The sequence below is a fragment of the Mustela nigripes genome, chromosome 7, assembly GCF_022355385.1.
Source record: "Mustela nigripes isolate SB6536 chromosome 7, MUSNIG.SB6536, whole genome shotgun sequence".
NCBI lineage: Eukaryota > Metazoa > Chordata > Mammalia > Carnivora > Mustelidae > Mustela > Mustela nigripes.
In genome coordinates this window covers 138,398,655-138,426,296 of record NC_081563.1, presented here as the reverse complement: position 1 = coordinate 138,426,296, position 27,642 = coordinate 138,398,655, and the positions used below count along the sequence as shown (strand labels likewise).

General features: G+C 59.8%; 1 protein-coding gene across 1 annotated transcript in view; it reads right to left on the bottom strand.

Annotated features, from left to right (window-relative positions):
- The window catches only part of CDH4 (cadherin 4), a 499,901-nt gene extending 478,544 nt beyond the window's left edge, over positions 1-21,357 (bottom strand). Inside the window, exons 1-2 of the mRNA XM_059407342.1 lie at positions 21,264-21,357; positions 18,705-18,816 (exon numbers count right to left, since the gene is read on the bottom strand). Coding sequence (XP_059263325.1) covers positions 18,705-18,816; positions 21,264-21,320 — 169 coding nt within the window. The 5' untranslated portion in view covers positions 21,321-21,357. The remainder of the gene's footprint in view (positions 1-18,704; positions 18,817-21,263) is intronic.
- Positions 21,358-27,642: the final 6,285 nt, after the last annotated feature.

Genomic DNA, 27,642 nt, shown 5'->3' with positions numbered 1-27,642 from the left:
CCCGTCCTTGACGCTGGGAGAGAAGACGGGGGTCTCCGTCACTGGAGGTCCCCGTCCCTGGTGCTGTGGACGCTGTGGGCACTGTGACAGTCCCCCAGCGGTGCCACACAGGCCCCACACGCAGGCCGGATGTTCTGGGGGCCTTCAGGCGCCAACAGCCTGGGTTTGAACAAGTGTAGTTAAAACCCACTCCTCTGCCTTCGTGGTAATTTCACACCAAAATGAGGTTCCTTCTCTTGCTACCTACGTGCACCCCTGGCCCTGCTTTCCCTGCACCAGGCTTCTCCCCTCACCTCCTCCTCACACGCAGCCCCGGGGAACAGGCACCCCAGCCCAGCCCACCGCAGCAGCCAAGGCTCACGGCTAGCGGTGGGGGGTGTCTCCAGGACACCTCACAGGCCCAGGTGGCCATGACCAGTGGATGTCTATTTGATGACCCCAGGCCTGGTCTCTACACCCTGGAGGAGGGTTTCTGCCCTGCAACCATGGCCCTAAGATGTCCCCTTCTCTCCGATTACCCGTCTCCAAGACCAGAGTCAGAGCCTCCCGTCGGCGCTGGCCTCCACACAGCCACCCTGTTACTGGAAGCAGAGCTGGACCCACCATCATGCGGAGGCCTGCAACTCGGCCCAGCGACCTGCTGAGGGCTTGACTCCCAGAACATCACAGGCTAGAGATGTTCACATCCGTGATCGCTCTGCTCACGATCCCTGGGCGTTGGGAGCTCAGGCCACATCTGTGTTCCCACAGGGCCTGGCGAGCGCACCACCTCGGAGGGACGCTCCCGTTCCCAAACCTTCCCCGCGGTCTCCCTCCAGCTGTGGGTGACCGGCCCCACAGGTGCTCGATGGTGGGGGGCGGGAAAAGGAAGAGCAGGCCACTGACCTCCCCAGGCTGCGCCCCAAGGAGGCCCCACAACAGCAGAGGAGCCCTCTCCACGGGCGTGGGGGGGGGGGTCCTGGCCACCGGTGGGGGCTGGGGCTCTGGAGCAGACTTACCACAGAGACAAGGTGAGGTGGGAACTCCCCAGGGAAGAGCAGAGGAAAGGAATGAAGGGCCGAGAAGGCGTGCAGGGGGCCAGGGAAGCTGGGATGCACACCCGGACCCCGCTGGGGAGCACAGGCCCCATCACCCGCTCAGCCATCAGCCCTGACTGGCTGTCCCCGTGGGCCCAGCCTGCTCCAGACTGGGGCGCAGCCAGGAGTGGGTGTGTGTCCTGGGAGCCCACGTCGCAGTACAGGGTGGGTGACGGGCAAGGGCCCTGCAGCCCCGGCGGGGGGGCCGAGGGGGGCAGAGCACAGCTCTGAGCAGAGGCACAGGGTGCCCGGCCGGGACATGGCCCCAGCAGAGGCCCCAGCACAATACGAAGCAGGAACCAGGAAAGCACAGGGAGCTCGGTTTCGCAGGAAGCCTGACGGAGCAGGGAGAGGGTGCGTGAGGCCTGTGGCAGCTGTGGGACCCTGGAACCCACCCTAGCTCGGCCTCCGAAGCCTCTTCTGGCTGCACCTGAGAGCAAGAGCCAACAGGCAGCAAGATGCTGTGAGGACACCATGAGCTGGCAGGACGTGTCCACTTACATCGGCCCCGGCCCACCCTCTAGAATGCTCCTGGCTGCAGTCTCTGCTTTAGAGGGATGGCTCTTGGGAACGGCCATCACGGCCACATGACTTCTCAACCTAAAGGAATGCGGGGTGGCCCTGGGAGGGAGGTGGGGGCCAGCACAGAGAGCTCCACCCCAGGCCTCGGCCCTCGGCCCTTGCAAGTCTTGGTGTTTCTGCTGCGGCAGAGGCTCTGACCATCCGTCTCGAGCATCCACCAATTAGGAATGATCCCTCCGCTGGGATACAAAGCCAACCCCCACCTGGGAAGTGAGTGCATCAAATCAGCATTGATCAGTGACTGTGCGCGCCCGGGGCGCCGTCCTTGCTCAGAGGTCTCTGGGACCCGCAGGCCATCATCAGAGACCCAGCAGAGCCTGGACTCCGTGCTTCTACGGGAGAGAGAACGTGCTTCCTGGCGCTCCACTCCCCTCCACATTGCCTGTCTCTCGTGCATTCTGAACTTGTCTCCTGGGAACAGTAAGCGAGCCCTGGGCAGACGTGTTCCTGTGGGCTGAGCACCGGGGTGGGACGCTGCCCCAGCCCAGCGGCTACCCCCCAAGGGACCTGCAGACGGTACACAAACACATCCTGGATGCACGAGGAGCGCGTTTCAGTATCTAGAATGAGAGCGTGCGTAGCGCCGAAACACCACATCACCATCTCCTCTGGGGAGGCCTCCGGCTCGGCAAGCCCAGGAGAGGGGACGGATCGATGGAATGGGGTCAGCCATGCAGCCTGATTCCTGCACGTGCAGACACACAGGTGTCTCCAATCTCCACTCCCCGAGACCAACGTCACTCGGGAGAACTACCGCATCCTCCAGAGAAGTGATACCCGCAGACAGGGCCGTGGTGGCAGGCAGGACAAAGAGGCAGAGAGCAACTGGTGGGCCTCCTGGGTGCCCTGACCCTCAGATGCAGAACTGCCTGCTTTGCCGATGTCCAGACCAGCCAAGTAACCCAGCAGGGAAAGTTTACCAAACGGCAGCCCGTGGGCTTTTTAGCCGGGTCACAGCACAGGCCCCGAGTCGGAGAAAGGCACCGGGCCTGAAATGTGAAGACTCGGTCAGGTTTGGCCGGCACCTACCCTGTGGATCTAAGTTGGAACCGGAGCTGGGAACGCCAGCCTCGTGCACTGCATTGTGTGGATCAACGGTGGGGCTGTCTGGTCCGAAGACCACGGAATCACCACCCTTACTATCCAGTTATGCTCTGGACACCTGCCGCTGACACAGCCCACAGAGGGGCAAGTTCATTAGACGAAGACCCACTTGTTTTACTTGGCTTTGATAATGGCTCAATAAATACACTGAACGAGCCCTAATACAGAGGTGCAAAATGAAACACACTTTTGACTTTTCCACTCGATGCTCACCCTTCTCTAATTATCATGCTCTCACGTGTTCTTGCTTCTCAGTTCCAGCCTCTGCCCCTCCGAGAGGTGTGAGAAAGCTCCTCTCCTTTTCCTGCAAAGAATCTTTCCTGAGAGGGAGGCTTTGTAGGGGATCTGGGGAACTGGCACCGCTCTCCAGCTCCCTAGCACACCTCCTCCCGCACATCTGCGGCTCTAACGCCACACACACACACGTGCACACACACTCACCCTCACAGCATGACCACGATTCTGTCAGATGTGGAGGAGAACCCAAGAAACTTCACATCATCACATACTTGAACAAAGCTACGAGACAATGGAGGGGAAAGGGATTAATCTCACGTAGCTCCGGCAGAGGGACCGGAGAAGGCAGCAGAATGGGGCTCCGTGGAGAAGTGGGATGGGAGGCAGCAGCCCTGGAAGGGTCCCGCAGATCAAGCGAGGGCAGCCAAAACGAAGGAGCAGAGCAGCAAAGGAAGGGGTGGCAAGTGCCAGCCGCTCCAGCAGGTGGTTCCATGCCGGCCCCAGAGGGGGTGGGCGTGGTGTGGGGAAAAAGGGAAAGGGGCCCTGGGACCACGGCCTGGAGGGCCTAAGACCCTCTGGGACCCCTAACTAATGGGCCAAAGAGTGATGCAGCCGCTCTGGTATCTGCGGATCCAAAGATCCACATGCATTTCTGAAGCCAGACATCACCACCAACGGCAAAATACACAATGTGGAATATTAATGAAGTGTGGCGTCTTAAACAGACGCCCACGCCTTTCTCTGTCCAACAGCCCTTGACCCCATGGCTTTCTAGAATAACAGGCCCAGGCTCCATTATCCAGCATCCTTTAAGCACCACCTGGGGCCTCCACGGATACCCATCCCACAAAAACACCAGACGTGGCCACAAGGGACACAGCAGTGTGAGTGAGCTGGTGTGAACACCGCCCTGTCATCGCCCCAGAGGGAGAGAGGAACAGCGGGAATGTGGGACCACACTGATCCACTGCACAAACGTAGCCTCGAATCCTCTGTCCCCCAACCCCCAGGTAAGACACCAAGATTCACACCCGGATCAGGAACATCCCCCACAGATCAAGCTACTTAGCGGAGTCTAACCAAGTACATCTAATCTCAGCCCTGGAGATCATTTACAAGCAAAGGCATCAGCTCGTGATTGGTGTAGAGTCCTGGAAACATGTTCAGGTCGACACTGCAGACATGCACTTCTGGCCCCACGTTCTAGCTGGAGAGTTCAAGGAGGAATGAGGCTTTAATTTATGCTCGGGAAAATAAAAATAGATTAATAGGATCCAAGTCAAGCCGCTAGAAGAGGTTTTTCTGTGCCAAAAGACAGGCACTGTGAGTTTCCCTAAACAGGTTATCATTTTAACATTGGAAAGCACTAGACTTATTTTTTAAATAGCAAAACTACAATTATCTCTGCACGCCCGTATCGCCGCTCCGCAGTGCTCCCGCGGAACGAACCGACTCAGCGATACGGGCAGGACGAGCATGTCTGTGCCACACTAGACGGCTGGCCTTATCAAAATCCAGCCGCATTAATCCCTCCCTTACATCAAAAATCAAATAACTTTCTGGAGAGAGGCTCCCGTCTCACGAAGCGCAGCTCCCCTGGGAGACGGTGAGTAGAGATTAACGGCACAATATGTTTGGAAATAAATAGATAAGCGTTTGCCTCCGCAGCTCCTGCCTGGCTCTCGGAACTCGGGACTCTTTGCAGGAAGGCACCGACGAGCGGCCGGAGTCCCAGGCGCCCTCCCAGTCACATCTGCCCCCCCCCCCCCGAGAGTGACCGGGGACTCTGGCAATAAACAAGGCCATCATCCGGAGTGCCATTTCCAACAACAGAAGTTTGAACCTGTGTGGCATTTAAGCAAGACGGAAACAATATTATTTCAGAACGGATAAGGGAGAAATGCAGTGAGACGATTCCTAGATAACCGCCAGGAGGGGATGGCTTCCTGATGAAATCACCACCCTCCAGAGGGAGGAAACAATGCGATTTTCTGCCTGCGTGGAGAGCGGACAGACAGAGGGCGGGCTGCTGCGGCCTCCTGGTCTGGGGAGCGGCCCCTGCCCCCCCCACAGTTGCTGGACGTGATTAATTAGTGCCTCCTTGAAGCGGCAACCTAAGGAAGCCACCGAGGGACTTCTGTGGGCACGTCACAGAATGATAACCTTCCAGAATCCTCCTTTTAGAGGCCAAAAATGGGGCATGTCTCCAGCAGTCCCGAGCCCCGAGCCCCGCGCCAGCGCTCCAGAGAGGACAGAGGCCTGGCTTAGAAAGAACTCTCTTCTCACTGCCTCTTTTGTAAAGGGAGGAAACACCACTCAGGACAGAATCCAAGAGAAAGAAGGCAACCAAGTGCGAGCCTGGCGTCTGCTCCCAAGTCCCCCTGCTCTCCGGCTGCGGTCCTTCGGCCCCCTTCCCCCCGCCCCCTGCCCCCAGTCAGCCCACGAAAACCCAAGTGGGTCGGTCCCAAGAGCCCCAACCTGTCTGGACCCAAACCTTGGTGCGCTGGTGAGGCCCAGCTGCTGTTTCCCGTGGGAAAAGGCAAAAGTAAGATTCTCTTAAGTTGGGATGGACCCACCTGGGGAGTGGCACCTCCTCCCCCATCCCCGGGGGGAGGTACGACCTCTCCAGGCTCCCCTGCTGGAAAATCAAGTCCCTTTCCTAGGTCCTCGAGGCCTCATGCACCATGTGACAAGGACAGGTGAGAGGCACCAGCGCCACGTCAGGGAGGCCGAGAGACGTTCAGAACCAAACTGCAGACACGGGAGCAGCCCTGCTGATTCACGACAAGCTGGAGTCCAGCCCATGGCCCTGCGCCGGCCCAGAGGGAATGTAAGGAACCAGGAAGGCAGCCTACAGGCCCCTCTGCCGCACTGATTCAGCCAGGCTGGACGCGAGGGCTGTCGTCCATCGCTTCAGGAGAAGCGGCTCCCGTGTTGGGAGCCTTGATTAAATCCAGCAGAAGACGCAGGACCCGCAGGACCCCGGGCCAGTAACACCCGGCAAGCACTTCTTCTCCCCGCTGGTTTTCTCTAGGTGCCCAGGCATCTGCTCTGCACACTCAAACTTGCCTCCAAGGAAAGCAAACAGGACGGGGGATATGTAGAGGCTAAGATGAGGAGACCCTCAGTCTCCAGTCCCCCAGGTTCTCCCTGGGAGACTCCAGAAAGTTCCAGAATCTCTGTGTGCTGGAATCCCTAGGCAAAGAGCAGAGACAAGCCCATTCTAATTTTAGGGGCTGTCACAAAAGGCTGTCGCCGTCATCATGTTTAAAAAACCAGAGGTTTTTCTTGGAACACTGAACAAATTAAATAAAGTTTAAAAAAAAATAAAGGGAAACCAGAGGATTTTAGGGACTACCACGCTTACAGTGTTTTGAACGCAAATCCCCAACATGGGGCCATCTCGAAGACCCACCGGAGCAGGGTACCTGTGCAGCGGTGGACAGAGCACCTGTGCGGCTGTGGACGGGGCTGCCCGAGCAAAGAAGCATCTGCAGCCTCCAGGCCTAGGAATGCAGAGCGCCTGTTCCGTGTTTTGACCAAAAATCCCCGGGAGAAAGACTCTGCCCCTTCGGAGATGCTCCGCCTTCCCGCAAAGGTGCCTTGGCTCCACCAGGAATGGAAAAGACTGGAAGCTCACACCCTCGCCCCCCCCCCCAATCATTTTCAAAGGATCCAAGACTTCAAGCAGATTGCAAAGGCCCCTGTGATTTTGGCAACATGACCTCTTCTGTCTTATCAGGTATTTTTATTAGCCAGGATTGTAGAAAATTGGCGTTTCCCAGCCATTAACCTTTGAAGCATGTATTTTTTCCCCACATGGAAGTATATCTCATGTTTCTCTGCAGATCGGTCAGCTCCTTTAACGGAAAAAAAAAAAAAAAACCCGTCATTGTGGAGCCTCCCTGTTCTCCAGAAAACATAGGTTCTATCGTTTCACAGACTTTTGATCACAATCTTACCACCGGCAGCCCTTCCTGGTAATCTGTTTTTATCTTAAGATGTTAAGACGAGATGAGGTACGTGGCATGGCCCCTCGTTTGCATGAGGGAAGGCAGAAAAGCACAAGGTGGTTTAAGAAACGAGCGCCCAGCTTTACAGAGGGCGACCATGTGCGCCGACACCTGGCTCGGTCAGCCTCGGACCCCCCTGGTACTTCCCCACCGCAGCACCAAAAACGCCCCGACAATCCAATCACACCAGAGCCCTGTGAACAAGTAACCACAGTGAACACCTCAGGCTCGCACGGCCCTCCATGAGCCGACAGAGCTTTCAAGAAGCCACGCCGTAATTTATTTATTCAGTTTTAAAAAACATGCCTTTTGCCGAAGGGTCTCTGGCTGCACGTAAAACAGGGAAAGCCAAGAAGGAAAAAGTTCCCCAACGCATCCATGACCGCCTGCCGAACACAGCTGCGTCTAACAGAAAACCGAGGGCATCGAAGGCTGGTCCCTGCATCTCGGGGCTTGACCCTCAAGACGAGCGTCTGAGCTCATCCACCCACAACTGGGGCCGCGCAGAAAAGAGAGGCGCCCACGGCCACGGAGGTCCGGGCCCCGCATCAGGAATGCAGTGTTGTCTCAGAGGGTCTGCTCCTGGCTGGGGCCCACATGTAGGCTCCCCAGAGCCTCTGGGAAGCTGAGCTTCTGCCGGCCGGCCGGGCTCTACTTGGCCGAGCGGTGGCAGCTCCAGCTGTGCGACCGGTGTTCATGCTCCCCCGGCCAGGCACTGCCCACCTGCATTACCCCACTGGCCCTCCAGACCTGTCCCTGCCACGTGTCCTCCTACAGTGGGCGCTCTGGAAGGTTCCCTGGGACATGCACCTGCTGCCACACAGTGGATGGGGGTCCGGGCCCTGGAAGCCACTCAGATCTGGACCTCAGGGAGCCCCGAGGCTGCAGTGCCACGGCAGGGGTTGCCTCAGGTGACAGGCTGCCCACCTCAACCTAGGCTCCTTGGCAGCAGCTCGGAAGCGTGGACGAGGGGCCCCAAAGCATCACACGTCAGCGTCCTCAAGCAGGGGAAGGGGGCCTGCCTCACAGGGTGGTTGTGCGGATGGGTCTGGTGGGCCCCAGGGAGGCACCCAGCGCGGTCCCCAGCACAGAGGAGCCTCAACCTGCAGGCCAAGTGGCAGTCCTAGCGACACCGGGACAAGAGCCGGGTGCTGGGACCAGCACGGGGCTTCCTGCGCTCGCCAAAGATGGCCACACGTGAGGCTCATCCTACGCACGGCGTTCAAACGCCCGTAGGTGTCCCGTCCAATGAGCCAGCCGAGGCTTCCCTCTGCCAGCTTCTCACTGAAGAAAAACAAGAAAGGGAAAAACGGCGTCTTTGTCCTTGAAATACCCCCAGACTGCAAACTGGCCTGAGCCTGGGACAAAGCAAGGAAGTGGCTCCTGGCAGTCCCAGCGAGGGCCCTCCCCCCTCGGCCCCTGTGACCAGAGGCACTCGTGGGGAAAGAAGACGCGGCCCCAGGGCCCAGTGGGAGCGGAGCTTGGGGACCCAAGACATCGTGAGTCCAGCTACCATAGTTCTTCTCGGGGAGGGACGGGCCAGTCCCACCCCGGACCCCGTAAGAGCCAGGACAGCCAAGCTGCGGGACACAGCAGCCACTGACTCCCCAAGGGGGCCCCGAGCTCCCCCGGCACCCACACACCCGCGGACCGGGAGGCGAAGGTCCCCAAGGATACGCAAGGCTGTCCCCATGCAGTGGTAAGGAAGGGGCGGTGGCAGGGACATGCCCAGAACAAGCGTGCAAACCTCTGCTTTTGGAGAAGCCGAGCAGCCAGGCAGCAAAAATGCGGCTGCTTGAAACACAGGGAACTCGACTCGCAGAGCCAGAAATAAGACCTTTTTGCATTTGCTCAGCAAAGCAGTTTTGGGGAGAGGAGAGGCACGTTCTGTAAATGCCTCCCTGCCTGGGCGCCAGCGCCTTCCCGCCTGCCTCGGCGTCTGGGCAGCAGGGGCGCGAGCCCTCCTCCCCTGGAGCCGCCAGGCCCACAGGCAGACCCACAAAACGTTGATGACGTCACCACGCGATCGGCTCCCAGCTCTGACCCTCGTGAAGATGGCATCGGACCAGGGAGGCTAATGGGATGAGAGCGACTGTTCCATGGACATTTCAGTCCCGATGGTGTGGTTCCGGGTCACACTTTTGAAGACAGGGGTGGGGGGAGGGGTCTCTGCCACGAAGGGCCTTGCGCACTGTCCCCGTGGGGCGGACGCTCCCAGCATTGTGCCCGCCGCTCGCCGGAACCGCGTGTTCAGACACCGCCGACCACCTGGCCGGTCCCCTTGGGAATAACGTGGTTTCTGCTGACCCTGGGATTCCGAGACTAAAATTCCTCCTGACCTAAGGTCCTCAGCTTGAAGGAGCACCGACTTCCCTGGGAGACAGATCAATCCGGCAGCTCCCCAGGGCCCAGCCCTAGATTTCTGATGTGCTGGGTGTCTGAGCATCCCGGGGCACCTATAGCAAATGACCACAAGCTTAGAGGGTTAAAATAACAGGAACTTATTCTCTTGATGTTCCAGAAGCTGGAGTCTGAGGTCCAAGCTGTGGGAAGGGCTGTGCTGCCCCTGGGAGGCTCCAGGGCAGGGTCCTTCCTGCTTCTTCCAGCTCCCGGCCTCTCCAGCCATCCTGAGGTCGCGGTGGTCTCTCTCCCTCCGCCTCCCTTCCTGCGGCTTCTCCCATGTCTGTGTCTCTGCTCTTCTGTTTCTTATGAGGACACCTGCCCTTGGATTGAGGCCCCCGGACCATCCGGGACAATCTCATCTCAGGAACCTTACTTAATTGTGTCTGCCAAGACTTCTTCTCCAAACAAAGTTCCGGGGATGACTCTTGGGGCGCTCACCATTCAACCCACTACGGTAGGTCTGGGAGGGGACGCAGGGGCCTGCGGGTCACCAGTGTCCCCCAGGCAGGCAACTCCCCAGTTACGCTTGGGCGTGCTAGGCCTCTGCTCTTCAGATAGAGAAACCAGGGCCCACAGAGAGGAGCGCAGCCCAGCCGGGCCCTGTCCCAGGAACGCCCGTGGCTTCCCCCACCTTCTCCCTCAGCCTTGCAGGCAGCAGAAGCCTGGGACCACGTGCTTCGCAAACACGGACACCGAGGCCCCCTCCGCTCTCCAGGCTGATCAGCGTCAAGTGCTCAGTTACATTTGGCAGCAAAACCAATGCGAGACAATGATCTGACCTTTCTCCATGGTGGGCGAACAGGTGCACAGCCCCGAGGGAGGACCCGGGCGGTGGGGGGGGGGGGGGACGCCCTCCTCCGTCCTGCTCAGAGAGAGAGAAGGATCCTTCCCCAGCAGACACGGGCCTGCACCCCCCACCCAGGGGCTGGAACTTAATGAAACGGGATTCCAAATGGAAAATGCACCCATGGCAGGCCAGGAAGGCCTCCCTCCGCCCCTGCGGCTTCTCCAGGGGCCTCGGCCTGGGCAGGGAAGCTCCTGTCCTCCAGCACGAGGACCGTCTTCCCGTAGGCAAGGCAGGGGAGGGACTCTAGTGCCGGTGGATATTTATCTGTCGCTGAAGGCTTACCTTAATCCTTCCTAAATCCCTGCACGCGGGCGGCAGGAAAACAGTGAAGCCAAACAAGGGGCCTTTCGAAGCTGCGAGCTGCTGTGGGCTCTGCAGCCTGCTCCCTGCGCGGCTCCAAGCAGCACCAGGGACACGGGGCATGACGGGGAAGTGGGTGGGAGCCCCAGGAACGAGGCGGGACTGGATGAGCGGCACGGGGCGCCCGAGCACTGGCATGTCCTGATGCACCCCGGCTTCCCCAGCTGCTCTGGCACCCCGTTTCCCCCACAGGGAAGGCGGTGTCCACGGGAGCTGCTGTGGACCCCCAGGAACGGAATGAAGGACACGGAGAGGTGCACGGACCCCAGCGCTTCGGGGACGGAGACACAGGCTTGAGGCAGGCCCTGGGGATGCCGGTGAGCGTCCCCTGTCCGGCACACGGGCCTCTGTGTGGTAACCGACACGGGACCGGGGATTAAGGACAGCCCGGTTACTGCGGTGGGCCCGGTGCCATCAGGAGGGCCCTCAGAAGTGGAAGAGGGGGGCAGCCGGGTCAGAGGTGACGATGCTAGCCCCAGGGGGTGCACAGGTGGGAGGGCCGGGGTGACTGTGGGAACAGCGCACAGGCCGCAAGCCAAGGAAAGCCCGGCGCCCCGAGAGGCTGAGCAGGCCAGGCCGTGGACTCTGCCCCGGGACTGCCAGGAGGAATGAGCCCGGCCCACGCCTTCACGGCGGCCTGGAGACGCGGCCTGCTGGAGTGCCAGCGTCCAGAGCAGTGAGCAGCTGAATGTTTGTCTCTCAAACCGCTAACTATGCGGGCTGACCCGGAACGACAGGATCCACCACCCAAGCGAACTCCTGCCTGCGCAGGCGGGCGGGGGTGGTGCCCAGTCACAGGGCGCTCCGCACAGACCCGGCGGGGCTCGGGCAAGACCTGCAAATGCCCCGAGTCCCCAGGTGTTTTGGAGGTGTCAAGGGAGCAGGTGTGTCAGTGCCCGGGAAGACCTCACACACACCAGCTTGCCCCGATGGAGGTCGGGAAGGGGAGTGGGCTTTGGGAGAAAGAACACACTGGCCAAAGATAACTCCCTAGCTTTGCCGTTTTGTTCTCTTTTGTTGAAGCATGGAAGTCAGAGAGCCAGCCTGAAATACCAGGAGAGGGCAGCCGAGAACCCGGGCAAAAAGTCACCCAAATTCTGAACCTTCTAACAGAAGCCGACCAGCCGGCAACTTTCCACTTCCCCCCGGGAAACTAAAAGCAGGGAGCCTGTCCCAGGAGGCTTCATAACACGTGAAGTGGGGGGCTCTGCCGCCCGTGGTGCACAGGAACCCACACGCAGTATGGTGTTCTGTCGTGATGGAATTCACTCGAAGTCAAACTTGCTCCTTCAAATAGAATAACCAGCACATTCTCTGGAAGGACGAACCCCTGCTTGTTCCCTTGTTCTCGGCTGGTGATAGTTCTGGCATCTGCTTACGCATGTTTCCAAGATGCAGAGACAGAGGGATTGGGGCAGGGAGTGAGGGGGTAGGCCTGGAGACCTCTCGCGGGGGGCCCTGGAGACACCCGGGCCACCAGACCTGGGGCAGATGAGTGGCACACACCCCGCTCACGCTCGTCCTGCCACGAGAGGGTGCCGGGGCCTCCTTCTCGGAGTTGCTGGCTCCCCTCACGGGTGCGCGATCAGAGGCTTCCTTCCTGTCCCTGGTGCTCGGATCACCCATGTCCTGGCTTCCAGACTGCGGGTCTCCTCACCAGGGACTCTCTCGGGGTCCCCCAGCACTGGCCGAGCCCAAGAGCAGAGAGCACGTGCTCTGGACCGCGTGCTTCACGCCCACAATTGAAAACGCCCAGTGGCATCCCAGAATCCAGGCTCTTGTGATCGCAGGGCCACTTCTGCAAACCCGAGGTGTCCACGGAGGCCGGACCCACTTCCGATGAGGCCTCAGTGTCACCGATGGCGATCGAGCACCTCTTGACATACTGTGCCTCTGCATGTTGCAAACGTCCAAGACGAGAAACAATTAGCACATCCGAGTCCCCTATAATTGCTAATTTTATGACGACGCCATGAACATCTGGGGTAGCCTGTGGACACGTGATCTCAGAACTCGGAAGCCATTTTTGCTCACAGTACATGAACTACAAGCACGGATCCGAACAAACAGGGAACGTAGAGCAAACACACGTGTTCGGGCCGGCCTCTGCCCCACAAAGCAGGACCCATTTTACCTTGTCGGCAAAGCTTTCCGGAGGCTCCCACAGCAGGGTCCGCGGAGGGCTGGTGTGTGGTGTAGCCAGAACCCAGGGGTCCTGTGGGACAATCCCACGTGACCTCGCGTTCCTGCATCCTGAGACGCCGTCAAGACATGCGGTTTTGAAACACAGAAGCCTTCACTTGAAGCTGGGGCATCCACGCACCTCTCATCCCCAAGTCTAACTGGTGCGTGAGCTTCTGCAGCGTGGGGCTATGGCTGGTGACAGTGACAACACACACACCGGCCCGAAGTTAAAAGATATGGGGTGGGGGGCTCTGACACACTGCTTAGGGACCCAGATGCCACCAGCATCCCCTCGGGCCACGCGGGCCACGTGGCTGTGGAGTGCGAGCCTGCGGCGGTTTGCCTCCTTCTGGCCATCGGGACCCCCTTTGCACCTGCGCTCTGGCTCGGGTGCAACCCTGGGGGCCAGGCCTTCCCAGGCTGACCCTGCCTCTGACCGAGGCCACTGTCTGTGGGAATAAACTTCCCTTTCTCGACCTATCTCTAACCCCAGACAAAATTGGCGGGGCGGGGGGGAGCTGCTGAGCACCCAAGCGACCCCAAAATGGCAAGGCTGGCCCCAAAGACAGCCAGAAGGGCATCACCGTCTCCAGTGAGCGCTCCACAGCAGGCTCTGGGGGCTCCTTCTTGGGGACCCCGGAGGCGGCTGCCAACGGAGGCCGAGCAGGTCTCGGTGCTCTCCTCTGGCTTCCAGATCAAGAGATGTGCTGGCGTGAGGCCAGTGGAGCCGCCGGTCAGGGCGCAGTCCTGCGTGGCCGTCCTCACCTCCACTCCTCGTGCAGCCGAGGTCCTGGAGCTAGCCAGCACTGCAGTCAGAGCCCCCAGGCCTGCTCCCCTGGCTTCCTGGAGGAGGATGGCTAAGAGAGCCAGTGGAGACTGCACATTCCCTGACGGGCGGGGCAGACAAGCAGCCTGGCTTCCTACATCTAGTGATTCATCCACATCCTGGCCAGGACACTAATGTGGTTGACTGTTCATTTCATCTGCTCGGCAATCACGTACCGAGCACCACGGCGTGCGCTCTGCGATCCGGGGTGCTGGACACGGATTCTCGTCCACAAGGAGCAGGGCCGCTACAGAAAGAGTAAGACTGATACCCAAGGAACAAAGGATCAGTTGCAGGGTCCCCCAAACTTGGGCTCCACTCAGAGGATGAAATGTGTTCCAGGCTTCCAGAGGGAAGGACAGCTACTTGCTGCCATGTACCTTGCTCACTCCCCTCACCCAGGATTGCCTTTGCTACCAAGGACAAAAAACCCAACTGTGGTATTTCAGCCTTGGTTTTCTCACCTCTCAGGGGAACAACGAGCCCAGAGGTTATCTGATGTGGTTCAAGCACGCCACCTAGGATCTAGCTCCCACTGCACCATCCTCACCATCACAAGATGGCTGCTCTGTCTCAGACATCACGTCTGTCTTCCAGGCAGGAGGAAGAGGTAAGGGAAAAAGGCAGAGGGCATGAGCAGCTGAATAGGTTCCTCTCTACCAGGAGGAAAGAAGGAAAAAAGAAAAACCCTTTCCCAGAAGCCTCATCGAACAGAGTAACCCAACCAGATCATCCTAGCTGTAGCAGGGCCGTATTGCCACCGCAGTATAACAGAGTCCACCTGTCGTGTGAGCATCGTAGACAGGACTCTGTGTACGCCGAACAGGTGAGTACAGAGCAGGAGTCTGAAGAAGACGGTGAGAGTGGACGCGGGAGGTTTCTCATCAGCACCACCAGCTGGGTGTCCCAGGAGCTCCCGCTCCCTGGCAGGTGAACCGAGGGGGCCCAGTTGCGTTACAGTGTCCGCGTTCTCGGGCTCATTCACGACTTCATTTGAGACTGTCACTGCACAGCTGCCACCACACAGGTTCGGCCCGAAGCCAGGGGTGGCTCTGCAGCAGACTAGCTGAGACTCTCGTCCTGCATCTCGTGACGCCTTCTTTCCCAGTAAGAGCGACCTGTCTCACGGGGGTGGGTCAAACCCAACTGCCTGGAGAAGAGGCTAGTGTCCCTACACTTGTCAAGATGAGACAGTGGTACCTCTGGCCCTGCCCATGATGCTGGGCACAATTCTTAGGTGCTGATGCCAAGCACCTGCATGTGGGCTCTTCCCCCATCCCTCCCCCTCCCCATTCCTCCCTCTCTGGGCCTTAGTATGCAAATGAGTCATTCATTCCAGGGTGCATTTAGGGAAGGTGCTGGAAGCCACAGCCTTAAAGGGCAGACACCCATGCTTATCTCCCCAGTATCCATTCCTCCCTCCTTCCTTCCTAAAACAGAATCTTACTTGCTCCAAGGAGATGGATCTACCAGGTGGTGGATCATAATAGCTCTAACCCAAATACACAACGCGATTCTCCGCTTCCCAGCAATTCTCCGCTTCCCAGCCTCCCCACCCCTTTCAGCTGGGAGCGGCATGTGACCTAGTTCTAGCCAAGGAGAACAGCAAGCATCTTGAGAAAGTGCTTGATCTCCTCATGCAGGGAAGGGATGCAAATGGTACCCCTCCTCCCTCCTTTATCCTGCTCCAAATTCAAATGCAATGGCTGGAGCCACAGCAGCCAGTTTACAGCTAGGTGGTAATAAACCGAGCTGACAAGCCACAGGCGGCAGAATAAAGATCAGGCAGTGATAATGGCGCTCACAAGCTGCTCTAGACCCTGACCATCTCTCTTCACCATCACATGAGAAAAATTAAACCCCCTTCATTTAAGGTTCTGGTAATGGGGTTTTATCCTGTTGGCTGAGCACACTCTGAGATGATCTAAAACAGCACAGCAGAGTGCCGGAGCTGCTGCCCTCGTAAACCGTCCTGTTTCAACAAGAGAGATGCTGGCCCAGAGAGCAGAAGTTCTCCGAGGAGGAAGCAGAGTGTAGCTGGGCTGCACAGGATGGCCCTGAGCTAAGGCAGAGTGGGAGCACAAAGGCTTCCCGAGGCAGTCCTCAGAAGCAGCGCTCCCCTCTTCTCTGTATTGTAAGGGTTAGCATCCAGACTCCACTCCCTCCTGCCCCAGCAGACACTGCTACGCACACACCGCCTCCTGTCCAGGACCGGGGGATCGGACCCACGCGTCTTGGGCTCCCACGATACAGCCTGTAACTCTCCCATTTTGCCACGAAGCTGGTCTGGGTTTTCCAGGACTCTGCTCGCCACCAGAGAGCAAGGCAGGTCACTGCCTCAGCTGCGGGCGGGCTGTTAATTATTAACAAAGCCGAGAAAAAGACACCAGCTCAGCAAACGCCCCACACTGAACTACGGCGCAAGGAACGTCCCATTTTGGCTGAAGGAGAACCATTCAGCCATCTTCCTTTAGATATTACTATGCACCGGTGATCACGGCTGTAAGTGAACGATCCTGAAAACCACACTACTGCTAACGGCACGGGACTACGCTCGAGAGCTGGCCAGAGAAAACAGGCACAGGAAATCCAGCTTGGAGGGGATCCGGGAACACTACAAATCAGCCCAGTGGATGCCCCACAGGGCTGTACTTAGAGGCTCTGCTGCTGACAAGGTTCACAATACCGTAGTGCTTGCTACCCTATTGGGGAAAACTATTTTAAGCCTAATTAGCATGAAATTTTTAGAATGCAAATGCTTTTCATTTAGACATAAAACAAAATGCCACGACATTTCTTCCATCCATTTATCATAAATAAGTTAATTACTGTGTAACAAATCGCTCCTTCTGGAATCTGGATGTTCGGGGCTGCTGGTAAGCTGACTCAGGCAAAGAGAAGGAGCCACCAAGCAGCCGTTAATGGCTTTCAGGACACTTAGAATAAAACGGTGACTCTGGGAAGCTTCGCTTGTCAAATTAAGGTTAAGCTCTCTCTGTTGGAATAACTCAATTATAAGCAGTCATTATCTATTTAACTTGATTCCTACCAGAATAACAGAAATATCGTGGCTTTATTTTATTTTGGATGCACACATCTTCCCTGTGGTCTTGTGGTTTGCAGAGAGCGTACATAAAAAGAGAAATTTTTATCTGCCCTGATTTGAGTGTGTGTCTGCGTCAGCTTTTGCCTCCATATGTGTAAAATTATTTCTAAGATATAAAACATCTTGGTCCCTGAGAACAGTGGGGGGAAGGGGATACACACAGGTGCAGGAGAAGCAACGGGGCTCTAGCCTGTCCCACAGGAGGGTGAGAGCAGGTCCCGATGGGACCTGGGAGACACCTGCTCCTCCCCTCACCACCTGGAGGGGGCTGAACCTCATCTCAGGGATAAGTATGTGCCCCCATAGGGGTCGAGCGCCCCCGAGGGCTGAAGGCTGGTCCAGGCTCACCTTCTCTGTTCCACACTGGGTGAAGCCTGTCCAGGCTCAAGGGGCCAGCCAAGGTCCAGCCAGTGGCCAAGATTTCCCCACGCACCAGCCAAGTACAGAAGCCAGTTCAGCCTGGAACCATAAAGCAGCCAGGACAGAGACCATATGCCTGTTAGAAATCCCGCATTTCATCATAAAAGGTATGGGAATCTGCCATTCGCTTCCACAGTACGTAGCACTTGGCGTTACTAAGAGGCACTTTTCCTTACGTTCCTGAATAAAACTGATACCCACGATCTTATCAAGAGTGGCTCCATCCCCAGAGAGGCCCAGGATGCCAGCTTCTGGACAAGGAAATGGCGGTACCGCATGTCCCTTGCCACGAGTGACACTACGACACACTGAGTGTGAGAGCATCTTCTGGCCTTCCCTGAGCGCACACACTGGGACACTCGGTAGGCTAATACACCCTGAAAGGTGGCCCACCCTCCCTAAAATTCATAGAGCAGTGCCTAAAAACTCTTACTAATATAAGCCTCCTTGAGCAACACACCCATTCTGCTTCTGGTCAATAGCTGGGAATTTCACTTTTATTTTTATTTTCGGGGGGGGGGGGGTCAACGGAAGAGTCAACAGTATCATACCCTTAGCAGTCAATGCAGACGACACCGAGCACATACGAACGAGGGAAGCCCACAAGCTCCACCTCCAAGGAAGAGAACCTGGAAATTCGCCTCCCGCCGTGTGCGTGGCACACCCTCTCCCCACCCAGAGGAGCCGCTGTCAGCTCTTAAGGGAAAATCCCAGATTCCCTAAAACACAAAACTGGGGAGAAAGTCAGCCGCGTGAGGATTATTTAGTCGTGAGAGCTGAAATTTAGCTCTCAAGCTTTATCCGAAGTTCGCTCCCTCCATCCCTCTGAAATCAGCTAAAAGCTGCTACTTCTGGGAAGGCGCACGGTGTTCGTGGTAGGATTTGGAATCCTCAGAAGGAAGAACGGATTTATTTCCCCTCCCATGCAAATGGAAAGTTTAATTAGTTTGTCTCGAAAGGGAAACAGATCAACATGCAGAAGGATCTACTGTCACTTGACTTCTGAAGCTGCCTCTGACGTTCCCATCACAAGTGTGGATTTAATCCTACAATTACGAGAAAGCTAATTGGTAGTTCCCTCCTGCATGTGTGTTTTCGTGTTGTCAGTGGGGCAGTAATGAAAATGAATGCCACATTTGTGAACAGAACGTCTGTGGGCTTATTTACCGCATCTCCAACAACATCGTCTGCTTTATCATGCATTTCAAAGCAGGGATAATTTAAGAATCCAGAATTTCATACATAAAAATACTTAGCAAGAAAGTCTCTCCCTGCACATTATTTGGGTGACGTTACATCCGAATTCCAGTTTGTTGCCCAGGAAATGATTCACCTCACTCATAAATGACAGGCATTCTGAATCATTCACCTGCCATGAAAAATGTCTTTTTGAGGTCCCCAGACCCCCCCCATCTCACTGACCTCGGAGCCATCATCCTGCAAAGAGCCCGGCTCAAAGGCAGCCCCACCTTGCCTGTTCCTGGAAAGGTCTCCCCCATCCGGAGCACCACACGCAATTTCTTCTTACATCCCCCCAACCCCCTACCTTTGAGTAGCCGCTCTCCTTCCAGAATGTTCTCTGAGATTAATGCCGTGTAGTCTTCTTCAGAGAATCCAGCCTTGCAGGTCTCCCTGGCTGTAAGATCCCCATTATGGGCCTGAGAACGGAAAGAAGAGAGGTTGGAACAAATGTGAAGCGGACAGAAATTCAATCCAAAGCCTACGTTTACCAGGGGTTGCTACAGGCTGGGTCTGGCCTCCGGCTAAGCAGAAACGCAAAAGCCACAGTCTCCGCCCAGACCCAGTGCTCTTCGTTTCCATGCTCTCTTGGCCTCACCTGGGCCAGCAGCCCCCCAGACCCCGTGGACCCCAGAAGCCGAGGGCAGAGCCACACCAGCAGGCACCGTGCGCTCCCCGCTGCACGCCTGCACCCGCGGTCAGGTGTCGTGATGAACGGGGCACAGCGAGGGAGTGTCAGGAGCCAGGGACGCCACAGGACAGCCGTCACCACGTGCGGTGACCAAAGCTGTGCGAATGTGGTCTCTGGCTCTGGAACTGCCTTCTTGTCCTGTGCTCACCCCCAGGTGTGGGCAGGATGAACTGACCAGAGCATGGGGCGGGGACCAGCGGGAGGCAACACCTCACTTCCGACCCCTCTGACCCTGCGTCGGGAGGAGGAGCCTCGGCTTCCCGCGCGGGGCGCGGGAGCCCAGCTTGGACGAGGGGGCCCTGCAGGCTTGGCCTGGGGTCGCGGTGCTGGGTGGGGAGGAAGGCCGGCTGCCGGCAGGAGGGCTGCCTGGGAGGACCTCTCCTGCCCCACAGAGGGCAGCATGTGAGGAGCAGGGGAAGCGCAGACAGCAGGGAGCGGCGGCCAGCGGCAGCCTGAGGACCACGCTGGGCTCTGGGTGCTGAGGACCTGGAGGCTTACGTCTTCTCCGTGGGTCACCAGGACAGAAGGAGGCGGCAGAGCAAGAAAGGAGGTCCTCAGGGGCGGCTCAGCTCTGGGCAAGGAGGGAGGCTTCCCAAAGACGGGGCACCACACTCCAGGCCTCCCACCTCCGCTCGGCGGAACACTGGTCCGCCCTCGGAGCCCCCATCTCTAGCGCAACCAGGCGAGACAGCGCCTCTAACTGACCCGAAAGGGTGGGTGTCCGCCCGTCCTGGAGCGCCCGGGACCCTGCCCAGCGGAAGGCGCAGGAGGCAGCACGGCGCCCCAGCCGGGCTGCGGGGAGTGGCGGCTCCAGGCCGGCCAGGCGGGGTGGGGAGCCGTCGAAGAGACCGCGCGGCGCCGCAGGGACGCTGGGCCGAGACGTCGGAGCGCCGCGGCCCCCTTCCCCCGCCAGCGCACACGGGCACCAGGGGCGCAGCCCGCAGTCCTGCCTCTGCGGGGCCGCCGCCCTCATGGCCTCGACTCCACACTCCGCCGCCGGCCGGAGAGCGGGCGCCCTCCCTCAAAAGCGCCATGGGGAGGGCGAGGGGTGCGGGTTCCTTCCTCGGGAAAGCTCCAAACCGCGGCTCCACTCCTCGGGAACGGAGCTGCACGGAGAGCCGGAGCCCCGCAGGCGAACTCGCCCGGGAAAGTTTCGCCCCGTCCGGGCGAGTGGCGAGCGCAGCCGGAGCGTCCCGCAGCCTCGGAGCGGGCCCCGGGGGCGCCGCACTTGTTCCTCTCGAGGTTACAGCTGCGCCGCCGGAGGAGCAGCGAGGCCGATCGGCCACGAGAGGGGGTTCCTGCAACTCCCGCGGCCCCGCCGCCTCTCCGGGGGCGCCACCCGGCGCAGCCCCGCGCGCCGCCCCCGGGGCCTGCACCCACCGCGCACAGCCGGTCTGGGGGCCGGGCTCGCGGGCTCGGCGGGAAGGAGGCGGCCGCCCGGACCGCCGTCCCGGGCTCCTTCAGCCTGCGCCCGCCCGGCGCCTGGCTCCCCAGCCCCGCTCCCGGCGGCGAGGGCCCCGCCGGACACGGGCTCGGGCCGCACGTCGCGGACTCGGCGGCGAGGGTGCCCCGCGGTCCACAGCCGCCGCCCGGCCTCTCCCCGGCCTCCGCCAAGGTCCCTGTCGGCACCCGGAGGACGAGCGCGGAGGCGGCGCCGCGCCGCGAGACCCCGGTCCGGGGCAGCGCGGCCAGACCGGGCGTCCCCAGCGCCGCTGATGCCCTGCCTGCTGTCGCCAGCTCCCCCGCCCGCAGTCCTGGCCCGGGCTGGGGCTCGCCAACTCCGGAGGCTCGCGCTCCCGGGCGGTGGAGGGCGCGCCGGCTCCGCCAGCGGGCAGCCTGCCCAGGCGCGGGAGAGCCGAGCTCCGAGCCGCGGCCGCGGACCCGGGGCGGCTGAGGGATGCTTGGCGGGTCCCGCTTCGGGCAGAGCTCTCGGGGCCCTGCACCCGCCCACATCCCAGCCCGCTCCGCACCACGGCTCGCCGCGGCGCCGGCGGCTCCCGGTTCCTGCCCACCGCGGGCGGCTTCGCGGGGTGCGGGAGCCTCCGGATGCAGCGGTGCTCGCGGCGGGGGCGCCCGGGAGAGCCCCTCCGGGCGAGTGCGCGCCCCGCCGGCTCCGGGGGCGGCCCCGCGGCGCCCGGGGCTTCCGAGCGGCCGGGACGCCAGGCGGCAACTTACCCGGAGCGCGCCGGAGAGCGAGAGCAGCACGAGGAGCACGCCGGAGCCCGCGGTCATCTTCCCGCCGCGCCGCGCCCCGGCGCCCGCCCGGAGCCCGGCGCCCGGCGCCCGCTCCCGGCCGCCGCCGCCGCCGCCCGGATCGCGCAGCTCCGATGGCCGCCGCCGCCGCCGCTCGATCGGGCCCCGCGCCTCCAGCCCGGCCGCGCCGCCGCGCTCGCCGCTCGGCCCCGGGAGCCAGGCCAAGTCGGCCGGCGGCGCGCTCCCTCAGGCCGGTGCGTCCGCCGGCCTCGCAGCCGCCCGCGCCTCTGTTCCGCGCGCTCCGAACTGCAGGTGAAGCCGCGCGGCCGCCCCGCCGAGGCCCCGCCCCGAGCCCGGCCCCTGCGCTCGCTCGGCCTGACGCGGGCCTTAAAGGCGCCGCGCCCCCCGCGCCGCGCCCGCGCCCGCGCCCGCGCTCGGCGCGCTGCGTCCCGCGCCTCCTCCTTGCGCCCGCGCCCGCGCCCCCGCCCCGCGCGGCCGGACGTCGGAGCGGGTGTGGGCCGGGGCCCTCGACCCTCCTAGTACTGGGGGGACAGGGCGGGGACCTGAGGACTGGAGGCCGCTCGGGAGCCCCCCAGACCCTGGGCGCGCCCTCTGGATGGGGAGCCCCTGCTGCTTAGGCCAACTTCCTGCCCGGCCCACGGTGGGAGGGCGCTCCCCTTGTGTTCTCTACGTTTAGAGTGTCTTCGCGCGGACTCCCGCAGCCCGGGCCCACCTCACGGGAGGCTTTGCGCCCGCGCTGGGCGTCCAGGAGTCGGCCCCGAGAGACCAGCCCATCAGGAAAGCGCAGAGCGGAGCGAGGCGGGAGATCCGCAGGCGTGCAGACCCCCCAGCGCAGTGCAGAGCTCGGAGTCGGAGCCCTGGCTGCCGTGCGCCCCTAAGGACTGGGGACAGGACTAATTCCTGTTTGCATCAAAACGCACTGTTAGGCCTGAGAAGCCAAGAACGAAATTAGAGGCCCCGGGAAAGAAAAGGAAGAAATTTTCCGACAGAAGAGCTGTCAGGAATGTCAGTGCCGGCTGGCTGGGCCGGCTCCACTAGGCTCTGCTGGTGGGTTTCGGAACGGGGGTGTGGGGGTGGGGAGGGAGAGACACTTCTTTAAGGGATTTATGTACAGCTTGGAAAGTGAGTACATGATTTTTGCACGTTTCCTTCTGGCTTGGAGATGGAAGAAAAGTGATTTTTGTTTACTCAAATTTGTTTTGGTTTGGCGGAGCTGTGTCAAGATTACCTTAGTTCTGGCTTAAGAAATGCTCTGTAAAGGAGTGGGGAGAGGCCTGAGGACTAGTGTTGAGCTCCGAGGTCAGAGGCAACTTGGGCAGGAGAGCAGGAGAGCTGCAAAAGGGCCTTTTCCTCTCCCCCAGGACCCTTCCACCTGGGCAGGGTGTGCGGCTGGTTAGCTCCCTTGCTGGAGACTTGCTGTAATCAGATGAGCCAGGAGGGGCAGGGTAAGATCTACATGCAAACCCATGAGGTTTTGTGCAATTTTTCATCCCATAAGCAAGCCTGTGGGACTAGCAAACGGAGCAGCACATCTGTCCTGGCCACATCTGCCTAGCAGCTCAGAACACGCCCAACTCGGTAGGGGCGTAGGGAGGTTCTCAGCTCTACAGGGCCCAATGTGCCGAATGTGCCGGCCTCATCACGGTCCGCCTGCAGAGGTCGTCTGCAGACAGTGGGGTTTCATGGACAAGTCCACGCTGGGGGAAAGTGCATTCCTCAGCCATGAGCTCACATCTCTGAAAGACCCCTGCTGCTTCCCCCTACCCCGCCTTACTCAGTGTGCTTCCTCACGGCCTAGAGAGCTCACACAAGGGGTCCTGAAATGTCCATCACCAGGACCTGCCTTTGTCTTCAGAAGGCAGCCGCATAATGGGAACAAGTCCTGGAACGTGCGTTCCAGAAGTCAGCGTGGGCTCTGCTGTGCTCCGTCACCTGTGGGAGTGCAGACAGGCCGGCAACTCGACAGCAAAAATGGTGCCTTTGGGTTGCGGTCCTGAGGCCCAAACACTGGACAACACAGCTCCCTGTCTTGGACCACTTGACGCTGTGGAAGGACACCGTGACTTCAAACAGGGCGTGTGCGATCCGCGGCCTTGAGTTGGCGGAAATGCAAGAGCTTTGGGTAAAGGAACGCAGAGTGGTCCTCACTCGGTAAGTGGGCTCCGTTAGCATCCGTCTAGCACAGCGGGGCGAGGGCGGGTAGGAACATGGGCTGGCAGCCTCTCACCCAGGCCCTGCGACCCCAGCAGGGAGCACTTCCCAAACTCACTTGCCCAGAGGAAATGCTTTGTACACGGAAACCCGCATTTTCGGGAAGATGCTTTCAGAGTACTGCAGTAACCGAGGGAAGTCCAGTAGAGAGCATTGGTTTATCACGCTTGCTGTGAACGAGGCGGTGAGGATGCCTTTAGAGAGGAAGCGGAAATAGGCTCTAAAATGCAGGGCCGTGGAGGACAAAAGATTGTTTGCGGCTAGGCCACTTAACGCGGGACCCCCAACCCCAGAGCAATAGCAGCAACACTCCTTGGGAGTGTGTTCAAAACGCCGAACCTCGGGCCATGCCCCTGGACCTACAGTAGAGGAATCTGCCTGGGACCAGACTTGCCCTCCATGTTCCTCTGTCCTCAGATCATCTGCTTCAGAATCCCAGAGACGCTCCCCAGAAATTCAGATTCCTGGGCTCCACCAAAGCCTTCCGACGTGGGTCTTCGGGGTTTGGGGCCCCGGAACTGGCCTCTTAACAACCTCTTGGGTAGATACCAGCCTTGAAGAACCACTGGCCTATCCCACAGGTAATAAGCAGGTCCTGGGAGTTTCATAAAAATGCTCTTTCCTGGGCCCTCCTTTGGATCTGCTGAATCTGGCCCTTTGGGAGCAAAGCCTGGGAATCAGCATGACATTAGATGACTTCTGATACAGGCAGGGGCCCTGAGAGAGGACCCCAGCCAGCCCGCTCTGCCGAGCCTCCAAGGGCTCCATCCCACCTGGAGGAGGGCCTATGATCTCCTCCTGCTTCGTAAAGAGCCCCAGAGAAAAGTGTGCTTTGTTTTTAAGAGAGATTAGGAAAATTCGTTTGGGAGGGTAGCAGGTGAGTGACGGGTCCCTCTCCATACCTGTAAACTGTTGCGTGTAATTGGTCTGCAGATGTTTGCAGAGCGTGGTGGATAGACTTCCTTCCCCACTTGTGGAGGTGAGGCTGGGAAGGGGCTCATCCCCAGGAGCAAATCACACGCCTGTATCGGGGCTGTATTTTCCTGCCTTTTCGTCTGATGTTAATTTGCTTTCCACACTCATCATTCTGGTTTAGACACTTCGATGGTAGATGAAAGCTGTTTTGTAAAGAAAGCGGGGGTGGTAGTAAAAGGTGTGTTCCTGGAATGTTATGGAATCTTTGTGGGCAGTTTAGGGTCGTCAAGGCCCAGCAGAAGTGAGCAAAATCATCCGGACCCCCAGGTCAGGAGAGCCTCCCCTCGTGGAACAGAGAACAGTCTTGAATGAAAAGGCGAGACGGAGAGAAAGAGACAGGCCTGCACAAGCCGGCTCCGCTGTTATTTCCGAGGACGCCTGGGCCACGACACTGAGTGACTGCTTTTGTTTCCAACAACATCATCGTCCCCTTGACCGCGTACTGGTATTTACTGTGCACCAGGCCCTACCTGAAAGGTCTTTGACTCATTATCCGGTGTCATTCTCATGTAGGAAGAAGGTGGCGTTTTCCGCGGACAGAAGCCGGGCCTGGCAATGCTGAGAGGCCTGCATGCTAGGCAGCGTGCCTGAGGACCGAGGGGACCACCTCCAGGCCCTGGTGCAGAGACCCAGGGGTCAGGCCAGCCCTCCACCCCCCAACCCGGCCCCGGGTGCAAGGCATCCCTCCCACTGCCGGGACATGCCCTCTGCTGGGACACCTGCCTTTTTGCGTGGGAGGTGGCTTCTCTGCCACTCACCCCTCCCTTTCGCAGGGGCCACTGCTCCTCTGGAGCGGGGATGGGGGACAGGAGATGCAGCTAGCTCAGAAGACTCAGGATGGCTCCTGAGATGACTTAGCGACTCCCCACGGCCCGGGACCTGCTGCAGTGGGAAGACCAGTCCTGGCAACAGAAGGAGGAGACTGGCCACCTCAGGAGCCAAGAGGGTGTTGGTTCCACGTCACTGTTTTCTCATTTGTTTCCTGTCTGCTTTACAAAAGCGGGGGAGCTCCGGTGTTGGGAGCCAGGACACATGTCACAACGACGCAATAACAGAGAGCTCACTCACGACCCGGCATGGCGTCCGACTCGTTGTGGGCTGGTTCTTAGGACCAGCTGACAGAAGGAGGAAGGAGGTCAGGCTGACCTCGCTGATGCGGGCAGCCTAGGACATGTCGTGTCAGTGACAGAGTCCCAGCGCACTCTATTATTGAGCCCCTGTGGCGGCACTCAACCCCAGTCCCCGGGAGCACGGCACTGTCCCGCTCCCCTGCGCCCCGAGCCCCCCTCACCTGGGACGGAGCTGCGTCCATCTGAATCTTGGGTGTCCTGTGTCCCCATAGCATCAGGATGGGAGCAGAGAAATGATGTTTTTATCCATTTACTTTATTTTTCTTTTTCTGACGGTTCTTCTCCCAAAGCATATTGCACGGGCATCTACTTCCCTCCCCCAGGGACTGAGGCCTGTCATCCCTCACCTGGACCTTCCAGCCACCACCTCCGCTCTGCTCTCCCTATAAACCAGGCCCGTCGGGGCCCCCTTGGAAACGTGAATTAGGGAAAGTCACATGCCCCTGCTTCACGCCCTCAGGTCGGACCCTCCTGGACCGTCGATGATGACTCTGTGGTCCACAAGGACCTATGCCATCTGGTCCCCACTGTGACTCCACCCCCCACCCCCATGGCCTCACTCCTCAGAGCTGCTTCTTGCATCCCAGGCTCTGTACTTGCTGTTTGGAACATTCTGTCCCCAGGTCTTTGCCCGCCCGACTGCCGCCCAGCATGCAGCCTCCCCTGAGAGAGGCCCGGCCAGCCCCCTGCAAGGCTGCTCACGCACCTCCCACTCCGCCAGGACCCTTCGCACCTGTCACCCCACCTCTTGGCTCCACTCATGTTTGCAGTGGGGCAAGGGGCAGCTCTGCCCGACCCATGGCTCCCTCTCTCCCGGCACCAGGCCCAGCATCAAACCGATGAACGGGAAAGTGGAGCGGGGGACAGGGCGGGTCTCCCGAAACTCAGCCTTGGAGGAGGGGGGGGCGTCCTTCAAGCCAGAGGGCATTCTTCTTCTCTTTGCTGGCACACTCCAGGGCAGGAGCAGGACAACCGGGGGCCAGAGGAGGCTGCTTCAAGGGGAACGGGCCCATGATAGGACGTTCGGGAGGGGGCGGGGGGCTGCAAGACAGGCGGTGAAAGCCGTGTGGGCGGAGGAGAGCAATTAACCAGTGAAACAGATTTAGGGAGTGAGGGCAGGGAAGGGGCGACTTTGGAAGTACGAGCAGACCAAGGGCAGCCATGAAGCACAACAGAGACCAGGAAAACAGAAAGCGGTGAAGCGGGCTCTAGGAGTCACGGCTGTCCGCAGCTGGGGACCCTGCGTGGGGCTTCAGCCCCCGGGAGAGGGGGCTTCCCCCTGCTGCGGGGCTGCCGGACACTTCCAAGTTACATTTAGCTGGTGCTGTCATCGAGCTTTTGGGGATCAGTACAGATCCCCTTCTCCGGGACACAGGTCCCCCGCGGCTGGCAGGTGGCTGGGCTCCTCGGGGCGTGGCCGGGGTTTCCAGTCCTGCGAGGGCGGCTCGGGGCAGGGGCGCGTGTGCGGTAGAGGCCGAAGCGCGGGCTTCCGCTGAGGGCAGGGCCGGACACGCGGCCTGTCCTCGAGGAGCAAAGCCTCCTTGTGCTTTCTGGGTCTGCGGCTGAAGCTCTGATGGGGAATTAGCCTCAGAGGCCGACGGAGGAAGTCCCTTGCCTAGAAACAGGACCGCCTCCTGACCCCGCTAACGAGTCCTTTTTTCGGGGTCAGGCAGGGATCCCCAGACTTGTGCGGCAGGACCACCTGGCCAGCATCCTCAGGATACGGAGGCCTGGACCCCAGCCCGCCGCAGATTCCTGTGCCACCAAGGCCGGCGCAGGGCTCACCGGGCTACCCAGCTGTCGAGCTCAGACTTGTAGAACGGCAAGAATCCCACCGAAGCAAATGGCCTCGACCTGGGTCTCTGGATACAGAAGAGGGGAGTCCCAGGAGCATCCGTGGAGGCAGGTGCTGGGGCATGGAGGCTGTGGGAGGGCACAGAATGGCCCCGGGGTGCAAGAGCCCACCTGCCCCAGAAGCCAGAGGGAGGAGGGTCCCCAGGTCCCCAGGGAAGGTCCCCAGCAGA